The sequence below is a fragment of the Ambystoma mexicanum genome, chromosome 4q (genome assembly GCF_040938575.1).
Source record: "Ambystoma mexicanum isolate Mex_15411 chromosome 4q, UKY_AmexF1_1, whole genome shotgun sequence".
Lineage (NCBI taxonomy): Eukaryota > Metazoa > Chordata > Amphibia > Caudata > Ambystomatidae > Ambystoma > Ambystoma mexicanum.
The window spans coordinates 1,109,498,859-1,109,512,671 of NC_090928.1; the positions used below are offsets into that span (position 1 = coordinate 1,109,498,859).

At 45.3% G+C, this 13,813-nt stretch overlaps 1 protein-coding gene across 1 annotated transcript in view; it reads right to left on the reverse strand.

The window, feature by feature from the left end:
- COQ8A (coenzyme Q8A) overlaps positions 1 to 13,813 on the reverse strand; it is a 1,433,786-nt gene that overhangs the window by 337,273 nt on the left and 1,082,700 nt on the right. The window contains exon 10 of the mRNA XM_069608680.1: positions 13,203 to 13,296. Coding sequence (XP_069464781.1) covers positions 13,203 to 13,296 — 94 coding nt within the window. The remainder of the gene's footprint in view (positions 1 to 13,202; positions 13,297 to 13,813) is intronic.

Consider the following 13,813-nt stretch of genomic DNA (forward strand, 5'->3'; position numbering starts at 1 on the left):
TGTGGAGACCTTTATACATCAAACGCCCTAAAAGACTGGGCAGGGGACACAGACCTCTAAAGGAAAAGATTGTGATCAACCCACTCAGATTTCATCCATCAAAATCAGGATAAAGGCAAAAGGGCAAAAACACGGGCTGTTAAGGGTCTACATAATCCATCAGTAACTCCCCAGCCAGTAACAGATTCTACACCGACGGATGAGGACTTATTGATGGCTATGGCTGCCGCCGAAGTAGAGGCACAGCCTTCGAACCAATCTTCCTCCGACACTGGAATTAACCCGAATTCCGTTTTCGCCATTACAATTTCCATGCTTCCACTCATCAAGTTTTAGGAATCACTCAATAACTCACTAAAAGACCAGACAACAGTGACCGCATTGCTCCACGCGAGATTGATCTTTTTTGAAGGCTTTGTCACGGCTCTATAATACAACCTGGATAATAATACCAAGATCACAGAGATCTTGCATTCTATAATAGACCCATAGAGGATAAAATGAAGCACATCCTGGCTTGCAACATTATGTGTTACTACTGACTTCTGCAATTTTATTAGCTCTCCTCTCTTGCTTCTCCACTCTTTTTGACTGCTTAATCTCTGTTCTCTCCTCCCATCTCTCCTCCCTTTCCCCACCACCCCCATCTCCTCCCCTCCTCCCCTTACTTTCTTCTATGCACATATTCCATCAGAATTGTCCCTGGATCTACTATGATAGCAACCTCCTCTGTCGCTCCCCTGTCCCCTTACTGTTGCCCCGCCACCTCCCTCCCTCCCTCCAGCACTATCTGAAATGTTGTCAGGTCTAGTACGATAGACACTTGTTTTGTTCCTACCCTCCCTTTATGCACCCCTCTCCCTCACCTTTTGTTTTCCTTCAGCTCTACCAGAAATGTCATCAGGCCTAGTACAGTAGTTGGCTGTCTGTTTCCATTTCCTTCCCACTCTCCCTTCCTTATCTATGTCTTAGCACTTGCACTATCTGAAATGTCGTCAGGCCGAGTAAGATTTCACATCCTTACTGTTCATGGCCTGTAAGAATGTCGTATTTTCCCTTGTTCCCTTCCTTGCCTTGAAGCGCTTTGAAACATTGTGTATAGGCGCTACATAAATAAACTATCATATCACAGAAAAGAGCGCATAAATAACGTGGTGGAGCTGGTCAGCAAAAGTGAGGAATCTGTAAACATCACTGGCTCTAATAACCCCACAGCTCTGACCAAGGAAGATAAACACTCCAGGCAGACGGGGGGTTGGCCCAGCAAAAGTCTCAAAGTCGACACAAACATTGCCTATGGAACCCGCAGAGCGAGAACCCTGCATGGAGAAGTTGAGTGCTTGCCTAGAGATAATGGGTGTAGCACCTATCAATTTAACAGATCGCCCAGGGCAGGCACCAGTGATCGGCCACCAAAAGGCGCTAACAAAGACAAAAACCCCTGTTGGGAAACAATTTAACATTTCCAAAGCGAAAATGGATAACGTGCCGGACCTGGTTCAGTGTCCATCTCTGCACACAAAAAGAACGGCATTAAAATTTAAATTGTACAATAACAGAATACAAGGCTTAAACCATCAGAACTCCAAATCCCCCTTTTCCGTCGACTTTTTTGGCTTTCACGAAGAAAAGCTTTCTCAGAAACCTCTGTCGTCCTGCTTGCAACCACGATCAGACTCAGGTGATTCCAACTTCAAAAGATGGCCAGCCAAAGGGGGTCTTCTCCCAAACCAGTTTTATCCCTGCAATAAGTATCTCAGGGGCAAGAGAATTCCGTGAAACAAAATGACGATAAAGTCTTCAAGGAGTTCATGAATTTATCAACCGACTCCTACGCGCATGAATCTTACCAGAAGGAGGTTGACCCAAACGAACCTGACTCATCTATCTTGTCCATATCCTCAAACAATACCAGCAATGACATGGGTTTGGTAGGGCACCCTGGAGAAGACACTTTGTCCAGTGAAAGCGAACCTGAACACCACATTGGCTCAAAGGTCACATGGAAGAAACAGGAGACAAGGCCATCCTAAAGGTTAAACGTGGGCCAGGAAGGGAGGGGGAAAATCTACAACAAATTATGTAACTAGAGTACATTGTCACAGTGGTGGGAATACTGCCCCAGAGGTTAAAGCCTGTACATGCCCAGGCAGCGCCTTCTTAATATTAGAGAAAAGACAGACAACCGCTTGAGAAGTCTCCAGGCATCGGAAAAGAAGTAAACAGGGCATCGTTCTGGAGGACAAGGAAACTGAAAACTGAAGTTAAACATCGATTACTCCTACAAAGAGTGCTTATAATCAAGGATGATCACACCCTGAATAGGACCAACGTCCTAAGACTCTTACACTCCATCCCAGCCCTAAGAGTAGTAGACTCAGGTGAGCTGCATCTAATAGAATTCCCGTTGGAACAGTGATTGGATAAAGTTGTCCTTTATTTATCCTCTAAAATAATCAAAAACCTTAGTCTAACGGAAGCTCTGATGACACTGCTTATGGGGTTCTTGTTCACAATGTATAACCGCAGTGAGGTGAATCAAGGAATGCAGTGGAGACGAAGCAGCTACCCTTCGAAGACAGCTCCTCCATTATTTAAAGCTCAAACCCATGGAAAAACTATGCCTATCTCAAGCAAGAGGGCACATTGAGAAAACAAAGTACTTGATCATCAAAGAAAAAAAGCATCCTTTACAACTGCGATGAATCACGGACTAACATCACAAAGAAGGGTCACTTTGCCAACGAGAAAAAAACCCAAGTCAGTGGACAGGTACCAGTTTTGGAGGGTTTTACATCCTATTTGAACTCTGCTATCAAGGGTGTTAAGGGCAGACCCATGGCAGGACTTCTGACAACAGTTAAACACACGGGAGGACTCAACGGATTGGAAATTCTTCAACCAACGCCTCTAATCCAGGCCCTGATGTTACAATTGACTGACCCTTACCGACACCCAATGAGAACCACCATGGCACTGAATCTATTTTGGAAATTTGCCTCAATCTTGGCAATCTCATTTGAGACTTGTGTTCTGCAATTTATAGACGACGCATTGGGTAAAAGGCCCAATTTGGATTTTATTGTGTGCGGCGACATGAACATTCACTGTTTTCAGCCCTCGGAAAGCTTATAAATGCTCTCCCAATGAAAGCCAGTCCTGCAGAAGTTAGGACTTCGATGGAGAGAAGAACTGGCTGCTCTTAACATTTGGCTGGTGAACGGCCACCTGCGAGGCGACATCCCCTCAGGACCGACTTGGAAGAGGGGAGACAACGAGAAGATACTAAATTACTTTTTTGCCTCAGACTTTGTGTTTAAAAGACTCAAGTCCATGGAGGTCGTGAAAACCCAGGGTCGTGAAAACCCAGAACAGTGACCACAACATCCTCAAAATGTCTTCCGACCACTGGCCTACCTATGAACTAACACAAATGGTGCAACCCATGGAAACAAATACATGCCTTTCAAGGCTGAAAATTACTTTAGTGAACCGCTCAACCATGACTCGGGTCGTGAAGGACAATCTACTCAACGACCAGATAGATGTACGAAAGGCAGAAGAATATACAGCCGTTCTCACCTCATACGTAGAAAAAAAATAAAGTTGTGGCATGAAGCCCACAACTGTCACACAACACTCTTTCGATGAAGCGGTGGCAATCAAACTGAATTTCTGTAGACGAACTAAGGCAAGTTGAGGAAGACTGGTTCCCCAGATTGCATGAAAGATTAAAAAACAGAAGCAAACTCAAAAACTGGCTGAGCTCGCACAAATATCTCATTACCCAAAGAGATACGGAGAAGATGCTTAAACTGGTAGCCTCAAAAAACACTGGCGAAAAATGGAAAATCCTCAACCTGAACAACCTCCAATCATCTGCATTAAGCAACGTAGTATCAGCTGAAACTTGGGTTGAACACTTTAAGGCATTATTTGCACTACCAGGGTCAGGCCATCAGTTGCAATTTCCATCTTCCTCAGACCAATGGACCTTCAACATCGATAAAAACTAGATCATGATCCTGCTCTGCCAGTTCATCTAGGGCTGCCGGACACGACGGCATCACTAATTAAATGTTAAAGTCTGATTCGGAGGAATGGGCCTCTATCATTGTGGAACTATTTCTTATCAAAGCAACAAAGGATACCCAGCTCTTGGTCTCATTCTATCATCGTACCAATCTTCAAGAAGGGTGATAGGTCTAATCCTGCAAATTACAGGCCTATCGCCCTCTTGGATGTAATTGGCAAACTATTTGCTGCAGTAATTTTAAAAGATTTATCAGAATTGAGTGTCTCCAACTATCGAGACATCTGGCAGGCCCACTTTGTTAAAGGCATAGGCAGGGCCCATAACCGGTTTATAATTAATCGGTTGAAAATAAGCACCAAAAGGAAGGCAAAATGCCAAGTATATCTGGCATTTATAGACATCACCCAAGCATTTGACCGAGTGGACAGAAGTATTCTATAGTCAAAGTTGATCCGCTGGGAATGTCCGAAGAGTATACGCAAACCAATTAAGGCACTTCACTCTAACACCACTATCTGAGTTAAACGGACTTAAGGAAGGATGCATACTTGCTCCCGCTATCTTCAATATGTTTATTTCTGACATCAACACAGCCTTCACAAGCACAAGATGTTTTCCACCATCCCTTGCATGAGTCCCCCTTAATCGTCTACTATACGCAGACGACCTCATCTAAAAGGGACTAAACTCAGATTGGATTCCAGCGCCAACTCAATGACTTGGAACACTACAGCGAAGCAAATGGCCTAAAAAACAACATAGCCAAGTCAAGGATCTTGGCCCTGGCAGGAAGGAGGGGATGTCATTCCAAACGATACACTTGGAACCTGAAAAAGAAAACCATTTTGGAGGTGGTCTCACTTATATACCTAGGTGTAGAACTGTGCTACAGCAACACGGACGTGTGCCACGAAAATATGCTGCGGCACTGGACAAAGAATCTAGCTGCACAGGCTAAAGTTATCTTGAGGAGATACTGCAAATTCTCACTTTTACCAGTTATTGAATTTTACCGAAAAAAGTTTATCCCAGTCGTAACCTACGGTTCAGAAGCACTGTTGGCATTACCTCATACCATCTGGCCGGAACTCGAGGGGCTTTTTTGGAGGCAGGTTCTTATCTGCCTAATGCCACACTAGTTCAAGCCATAAGAGTAGAATTTGGCCTCAATTCACTTAGTGTGGTATGGAAGTCCTTGGCCTTTCTCAGGAAATGCATGAGCACTGAAGGAGAAGGTGGCCTTGCAACACAGAGAAAGGCCTACGAGTCTCACACGGAGCTGCTCCTAGACAAATGGAATAGGATTTGTATTCTTCACCTGGAGAGAGTGTCAATGCTACCGTACATGTCGTGTTGGAAAACCCAACACGTGAAGAAAAAACAGTTGGATCTAGACTGGATCACCTCACTGGAGGCAAGAAGCAAATGTAAAATCTACGGAAGGCCTACTGCGGAAACTAGGGCAAGAGGTCAAATACCAATATACTTGACCAAATTCCCTTGTGCTCATCTGCAACAATTTTTGCGCTTCAGACTAGAAGAACAGTCACAGAAGTCAGGACCCCAATTGAGGAGAGAAACTCCAAATGCAGATTGTGTGGTACAAACAATTAAACCATTCATCACTTACTGGTGCTTTGTCAAGCTTTAACGGACCAGCGTACCCAATTGCTGGGAGAATTCCTTACGGACTGTATTGGATGCTGAAGCCCTGTGGTATGCTTGCTTTCCTAAAATCTGTCTTTGAAATCATAGAGGTCCACGAAGTATGACCGGTGCACCAAGTGATCCCCCAGGAATAACGGGCGGTTGCTTTAGTGAGATTGTGCGAGGTGAAACCGAAGAAGACTATCGCTTTATGCCCCGCAAGACGGACCGCTTGATCTTTTGATTTTTTGTAAACGGTTGAATTCTCTTTTGAATTCTGTCTCGAATTTTTTTTTTTTTTCGATTTGCTTTCCTTTTTTTTGTTGTGTGGATTGTATATATGTTCTGATGATAACAGTTTGGTTTCAAACTATAAACCCAATAAAAAAAAAAAATACGTTCATGGTTTTTGTCCTCTCAGCCAAATCTTTTACACATTTTCCACAGAATTCAAACAACCCAGTTAAGATGGCAATTCCTTTTGATCTTTTGGGACATTGATCATTATTGCCTCCAAGGTTGCCTGTTTCGGTTTCACCCCATCCACCAATAATTCATGCCCCAAATACTGGACTTTTGCAACTTTAAATTTACATTTCTCTGCTGAGATAATCAAACTTGCCTCTGCTATCATCATCAATACTGCTTAGTTGCACATCATTCTCCTCCTCATTCTTTCCCCATACTAATATATAATCCCGATAGCAGCATGTCACCCGACAATCCCTTTCGCAACTTATTGCTAATTCTTTGAAATACACTTGATGCGGACACCAATCCAAACCTCATCCTTTTACATCGATCTAGTCCAAAAGGTGTTATAAAAGCAGCAAGGTCCATGGAGTCAGGATGTAACTTAACTTGATGGTAAACTGCCTTCAAGTCAAGAGTTGCAGCTACACCGATTTTCACCAACAAATCATCAATTTTGGGAAGTGGAAATCTATCTGGCTTTACATTTTGTATAAAGACCCCTAAAGGTCAATGGATAGCCTCAAACTCCCATTGGTCTTGCACACTGCCCCAATGGGGATTATCCCTTCTGCTGCTTCAATTATACCCTTCATCATTCTCTTAAATTCATTTTCCACATCGACCCGTAAAGCAAGTGGTATGGTGCATGCTCTTGACCTTATTGATATCGCCCCAGGACTCAACATAATCAAATGAACAAATCCCTTTAGACATCCCATCCTTTCTGCAAAGACCTCTGGAAACATTAACGGGAAACAAATTACCCACCTCCATCTTTACCTGAACAGATGGCACTGAACCAGGAGTCCACTACACAATTACTTGAGGGATGATCGGGATAGAGTCTCAACCCCAGAACAGCCTGAGCATACCAGGATAGTAAATTCACACCTTTGGGCGTCACTAACCATCCCTTGGGTGCACCCCCCCTCCAATACGTGAACTGAGCCAAAAATTCCCCAGCTATGTTGATGGGGCCATTCTCATAAAAAAGTGCACTTACCAATTAAAAGGTTCCCTTCAAGTTTCCATATTCACAAGAGTATAATCTGCCCTGCTATCCATCAGTAATTTCACTGGAACAACATTAACTGGTGATATCTCTGCATTTGGTTTAATTTGTTTAGGGTCATCTGGATGCCTACGAAGATCTACCCGGATTCGGACTTCGGAAGACAATGCACTCACAAGCGGTCAAGGTACCCAGGGCATTGGGCTTCTGTAGCCTTGGAAAGTCACAGCAAGTCGGGGGTTGCACCAAAATAGTGTCGAGGCTAGTTGGTCCCACCAGCCTAAGGGAGGAAGTAGTCCTTTACAGGTCTTCCCTGTCCATTTGAAAACTGGGTCAGCACGGCTGCAGGGCTTCACAGGGCACTTTGTGGTCCAGGAGGGTGCTACTGGCGTCTTCACTCGTGTTCTGCTTCAGGTGTTCCCATTCATTCACAGCCCTGGGCTGTTAATCACACAGCAGGGTGGCTGGCCTTTCAGGACAACAAGCTGGACAATAAGAACTTGTTTCACTCGGAGACACCTAGAGACAAAGGATAGGGACGTTTTGGGACCCTCCCTCATTTCCTGCCTTTCCAGACACACTAGAGCCTGTGCGGGCTTCAGGGCTGAAGCCCGCCAAAGGCAAACTACACAAAGGTCTCAAACCCGATGCAAACAAAAGCCTAGAAGAGACTAACAAGAAATGGCGAAACAAAAAGACAGGGGCCATTTTGGGAAAATGGTCACCCATGTGTGCCAGACTGTAGCGGAGGTATAAGCCTGCAGATACATGTCACTAGGTAGTAAAAAAAGAAACCACTGCCACCAGCCACTCAAGTCTTATTTTAAACAAAATGTTACATGAGGAATGGGTTAAAAGAATTACTAGTTAACCCCCCCCACCCCCAGAACTCCGCATAGGGTGGTGTGTGCTGGACCCATAAAGTAAAGTTAGTTCAACCAAGACAATTAAGTTAAACATTAAGAGATGTCCAAGGGACCTCTCAGTAGCACTGCACAAAAGGTGCCGTGTCAATGCAAAAGCAGATGCCTATGGAGTTTACCAGACTCCATAAAACAGTAAGGAAAATAGAAAATCAGTCAGAAAAACACAGGCGTGCATGAGAAAAAGATCCCTCCCACTCAGGAGTAAAATTTTAAAAGCCCTGAGTGCAGCAAAAGAGCTGGGGGTCTATGGTTAAAAGGGAATTGGCACAGAAATGCAGTCCACGCTCTAAAAAGGGCAGCTCAAGCTTAGTGGCGTGCATCCAGGACATCCTCATCTCAACACAAAGGCACACCCCTCTGCTGGCTGTGTCTATGTGGGAGACCAAAGACTCCACAAGATCCTGCGCAATGGCCCGGGCATCTGCCAGACCAGCCTTGAAGGACGGTGGCTTGTCCGAAGGGAGGTCGGGCAGAATTTCCCTAAGCTCCCACCACAGCTTCTGGTTAGCTGCAGCCAAGAGAGCGCAGCGCCTGTGTTGGGCTTACCACAGATGCAGTCCTGAGATGGAATAACAGTGCTTTCCCAAAGACTTGAGGACCTTGTCCTCCTCAGAGAGGCAACTGAAGGTGGCTCCCGTGGAGTAAGACAAAGATGATGGTTTAGAATACAAGGAGGCTGCAGCCACCACTAAAGAATGCAGTTCAACTACTTGTTCATCTTGTCGTTGGCCCTGGGCTTCTCTCAGACTGCCGCAAGCTGCAGGGCATCCTTCTGGAGAGGGATGCCAGACAGGATTGTTGAGCGCTTAACCAAGACCTCTGCTAGCACTCCAGTCTTGTTGGGAGAGTGGGGACTTCCTCAGGCAGAGGGACTCCCAAGAACTCTGCTAGGTCCCGAAGGCAGTCATGAAGGGCCTTAACAAATGCAGAGGGTTAATTGTCCAAGGCGTCTGCATCCTCGTCATCCCTTTCTTTTTGCACAGACCAAGGAAGTCCAGACCCTAGGACACAGGTGGCGATGGGGTCGCACCCTTAAGTCTGGTCTCCAAAGACAGGTGCAACAGCTGTTGAGGGGGAGGCGCTGGTGGTAGAGGTGAACAGCCGGTTGTGTCTGGGCCAGGGGAGGGATTTTTTTAATGTAACCGCTGGAGGAACGGGAGGAGTAAACAGATAAGGGGGCGGAGGAGCCGCCACATATGGAAAGACCTCCTTCACAAGGTCCTTCAGGAGGCCCTTCATCTGAGGGGAATGCCTGAGGAAGAGCTACAAGAAGCAGTCCTCACAAGCTGCAGAGTCCCTAGGGTCCCGGCCCTCCGAGGCGCTGGGCCTCCACTCCTGGCCAAAGCGCTCAAGCGCCTTTGGTGTGTAGTAGTAAGGCTGTGATGGGTAGATGTACCCCTGAGGGAAACAGAAGCATGTACTGTACGATCTGCTGCTGCTTCCCAAGGGAAAGGGACTGGAATCATCCTGCTAAGCTCATTCAATGGGCGAAAGCAAGGGTGGGCCTTGAGTTGAATCCAAGATGGCAGCCAGCCTGGCATACTCTGCCACATGGCCCTCTGCCATTTTGAAACCTTGTGCCACGCCCAGGGTGGGAGGGCCCGAAGGCCCTAAACCAGGAGAGGCCTCAGACATGGGAGGATACATCTTCCGTCAGATCACTCTGGTAGGTGCTGAGACTTCGGCCGGCAGTCAATTCACAACCTGGGGTAGGCTAGATGACCTCGGCACCTGTGCTGGTAGCTGTGCTGGATCGTGCAGAGGACAGACTTTTGGAGGTGGCACATGACAATCCCTTACCCCCAAGGGTTGAAAAGGAAAAACTTGATCGCCCTTCCGAGGACAGCCTGTTAGGGTGCCTGAGCCCCTCAGTTCGGCAACTGGTAGCCAAGATGGGCTCAGGTCTGTCCCCGGAGCACTCCAAAGAGCCACCGGGTCCCTCAGCTTGGGAGCTGTTAACCCTTAGAGGCCTCGGGCCTGCCAGAACCTGAAAACGAGGAACTCCGATCCATGGGAACCCTGGGGAAGGAGTCGCAGTGCTGTGGAGCTGTGCTGAACAGAGGGCCTACACCTGGTCTTGATGAGGTCCTTGAGACGAAGTCCTTAAGGTGGGGCGGAGCAGTGTAGAAGATCTCCCTCCATCGCGACTACCGATTCTTCAATGCCCTGTGATCTGAAATGCTGCAAGCCGGAGACGCGGTTCAGTGGTGGTCGGGTCGCAAACACTCAAGACAGAGTGCATGGAGAAGGGTGCGGGGGGGGGGGGCGTGAGGGGGTAGGGGGGTCAGAGGACAGGAACGACTGGTTGCATTAGGCACAACACGTGAATCCTCCTGTGTTAGGCAGAATTATATGCAGCACCCTTTGGGAACACCACACACAATTAAGACTACAAGTGACTGTACAATTTCACCTTTGGTACAAGCCTGTACTACACAGTTAAAGTGGTAGCAGTAGCAGAGCAGCCAGACTTATCTCAAGAGTAAGTGAGCAGTATCAAAATAGTTACACAAAGGATAACAATTACTATGATTCAGGCAAACACTGACTCAAGGTTTCTAAATAAAAAAATATATATTTATTCAACAGTTGTATAGCCTTTCACTATTATAAGCAAGTTAAAGAATCACAATCATAAATACACCACACCACTTCCCTTAAATTCCAGACAAGTTAAGTTCACAAAATGAAGTGGGAGCAAAATGGCACTTCAGCATTTTAAAAGGGAGGGAAAATCAAAGTTATAAGAAACTAAATCAAACCAACAGTTAAGTACTCAATTAAACAAGAGGAACTTCAGTGAGGAGATCAGCTAGAAAAGGCTTAAGGCCAAAGTCAATGGGTCAAAAGTCTTTTGCTCAAGAACACACAGTTCATGGTAGTTTGCAGTAAAGTTTGTGGCACAGATTCCGGACGAGGTTGGTTGATAAAAAAGTTAGTTCAAAGAGAAGAGAAGGACGAGCCCTCGGATTGGAGAAAGATTTCAAACACTTTCACCGCGGTGGAACGAAATGGGCAACCGGATTTTCACAGTACCTTAAAACGGAGAGGGAGCTGTAGCTGAGGCTCACGGTTCCTGAAGAGACGGTCGGACTGACACGAAGTAGGAAGTGTTTTCAAACACAATAACGTTGTATTTGTTTTTGCGGTCACTTCAAAAGCGACCGCAAACATAAATACAACGTTGAAGTGTTTTCAAACACAATAACGTTGCATTTATGTTTGCGGTCACTTCAAAAGCGACCGCAAACATAAATACAATGTTTTTAAAGCTGCGGTTTTATTTCTAAGTTTTCCAGGCTCCTCCAGACCGGAAAACTTAGAAAAAAAACGCAGCTAGTGTTTATTTTTATTTAAAAAATAACACTTACCGAGATGCAGCTGCAGCTTTTCTGCCTGTAGTCTCCTGTCCGCGTCCTCCGAGTCCCGGCACCAATGAAGGAAAAGCCACCCAGTGGTAGCTTTTGTTTACTACAGCTGGCTGGCTTTTCCTTCATTAGTGCCGCAAAAGCCAGCACAGGCAGGCAGCCATTTCACAAAATGGAGGCGCTCAAGTGCTTGCTTTTTCAATTTTTGAGCTTGAATTGCTCAAAATTTTACATAGGGACTTCGAAGAAAAAAAAATGCCAATCATTTTTTTTATGTTGCCTATCTATTTTTGAAATAAACATTTTTGGGCGAACCATTCCTTTAACATCCTGCGGCTGACATGTGCCAGGGGAGACAAGGCACCAAAAGAGAAGTTAAATAAAATGTACAACACACAACCGGGAGCAAGAAGAAAGCTTAAAGTATTTGCGCTGGCTGCCAGGTCTGACACAGTCTATGCAGAAAAAGGGAGTGAGAATAGAAAAGGATCAGTGTCCAATTTGTAATACACCAAATAAGATGATCCCCATTTGTTATCAGGATTGCTGCAAGCGTTCTTCCCATTATCATTACTGCTTGAAGGAATTCTAACACTGGCCACGAAATCAGTGGTGAGTCAGCCCATAAAAGAAAAATAAAAGCAGGCCTACACTGCACTATGCCACTCAGCTTTCGAGGTGGGATAACAAGTTTCCCTGGGTGCTATATTTACGTAATGTAAAGATAACGTGGAACAAGGTTTTCTTGAATGTTAATACAAAACAGACACAAAGTGCCAGGGATCACAGCTCCATTTTGACCAGCAATCTTAAAAAGAGAGTTAAATCTGAGCTTGGTAAGAAAACATCTGTTAAGATAAAAGATGAAGGTTAGACAGGGGAGGGCTCCAATGGCTATAGCTCGAATGGCCTAAATAATGGACTGGTCATTATTTCAGTTTCTCTAGCAATTTCAAACCTTCCTTTGAGGGTCTGTATTAGTTCAGATTTAGAATAATTCTTATGGCCAGGTAGGATGGCAGCTGGTTTGGCATCCCTGCCTTATCAAGATGCGCTAACTCTGCTTAGCCAAGGGAATTATGCTATGTGGTTCCTTACTCTTAAGTGGGTGATCAATTTGTTTGGATAGCTAAATCTTTTCTTAGACAAAAACTGAGAAATGGAAGCCTCTTTGCAAAGACACCATGCCATGATGTTCATTTTAGTAGGTTAAAGAATTAGGTTTCACCTGTACAGCAAGATTGCTATTTAAAAGATGTGTCCCTCAAGCATGGTAGTTGCATGTGGATACACCATTGTACTGACCAGCTTCAAATACCCATTTATATTTAGAAACCCATCACACATGTATTGCATGTTGAATTACCCGAGTAACTAGTCAGCAAGATCGGATGGCCGGCGCATAGGAGTTAAACCAATAGATCTGGGTCTTGAACGAAAGTGCATATTGCGCACTGCCATATTAACAAGCAAACAGTTTCATAATAAACTTATGTGCTTGTTTTCCTGCGTGCCAATGGACAAGAAACATGTCTGGACTAATCAATAAACCCAAGCCAGCGAATCTCTGTATAAGGGTTGTGTATTTACAACCCCCTTTTCTGAATTAAGCATGCTCTCAGTAGATGCTCCCAAATCAAACCTGTGACCAAGGGAATTCAAGAACTCTGCATAGAATCTGGGTTTAAAAAGACCAATCTGTGCCCCTGGAGGTGGAGAAACATTGAGCATTCACTTACTTGAACTTCTTGGCACAAGCAGCTTCTCTTTTGTAATCGCACTCCAGTGTCAGCTCTCGACTCAGGACATCAATCAAGTGTTCAGGGAAAAGGCCTAGAAAAAGAAACGCATAAGTAAGTCTTTAAACAGGAGCTGTGAAATGTAATGTTTGTACTGTGGAATGCCCTTCATTCTAAAAAGATACAGCAGCTGTACAAGTATACAAGATGAACTATAATCAAATACAAAGAGCATAAGGAACAAGTTACTTACCTGTAACTGTTCTCCAGCATGGGTCTGGCATGGATTCACATGCTCATGAATATTCCCCGTCGTCAGGCCGGGAATCCTCGGTACAGAAAAAAATCAGTTTCGTTTCTGATCTGTCTTTCCTAGTAGTAACCAATCACTGATCTCTGGGTCATACTGCCCACAGCCAATGACTACCCTCTCCCTAAGCCCCGCCTCCGGAAGCCATCCTCAGATTTTGTAGCACGTAAAGTGGCAGTGTGACCAAGTGAAGAGCTGCAGAGGGGTAGGCGGGAGGGTTCGCATGTGAATCCATGCCAGACCCATGCTGGAGAACAACAGTTACAGGTAAGTAACTTGTTCCTTCTCCAGCATGGTGTCT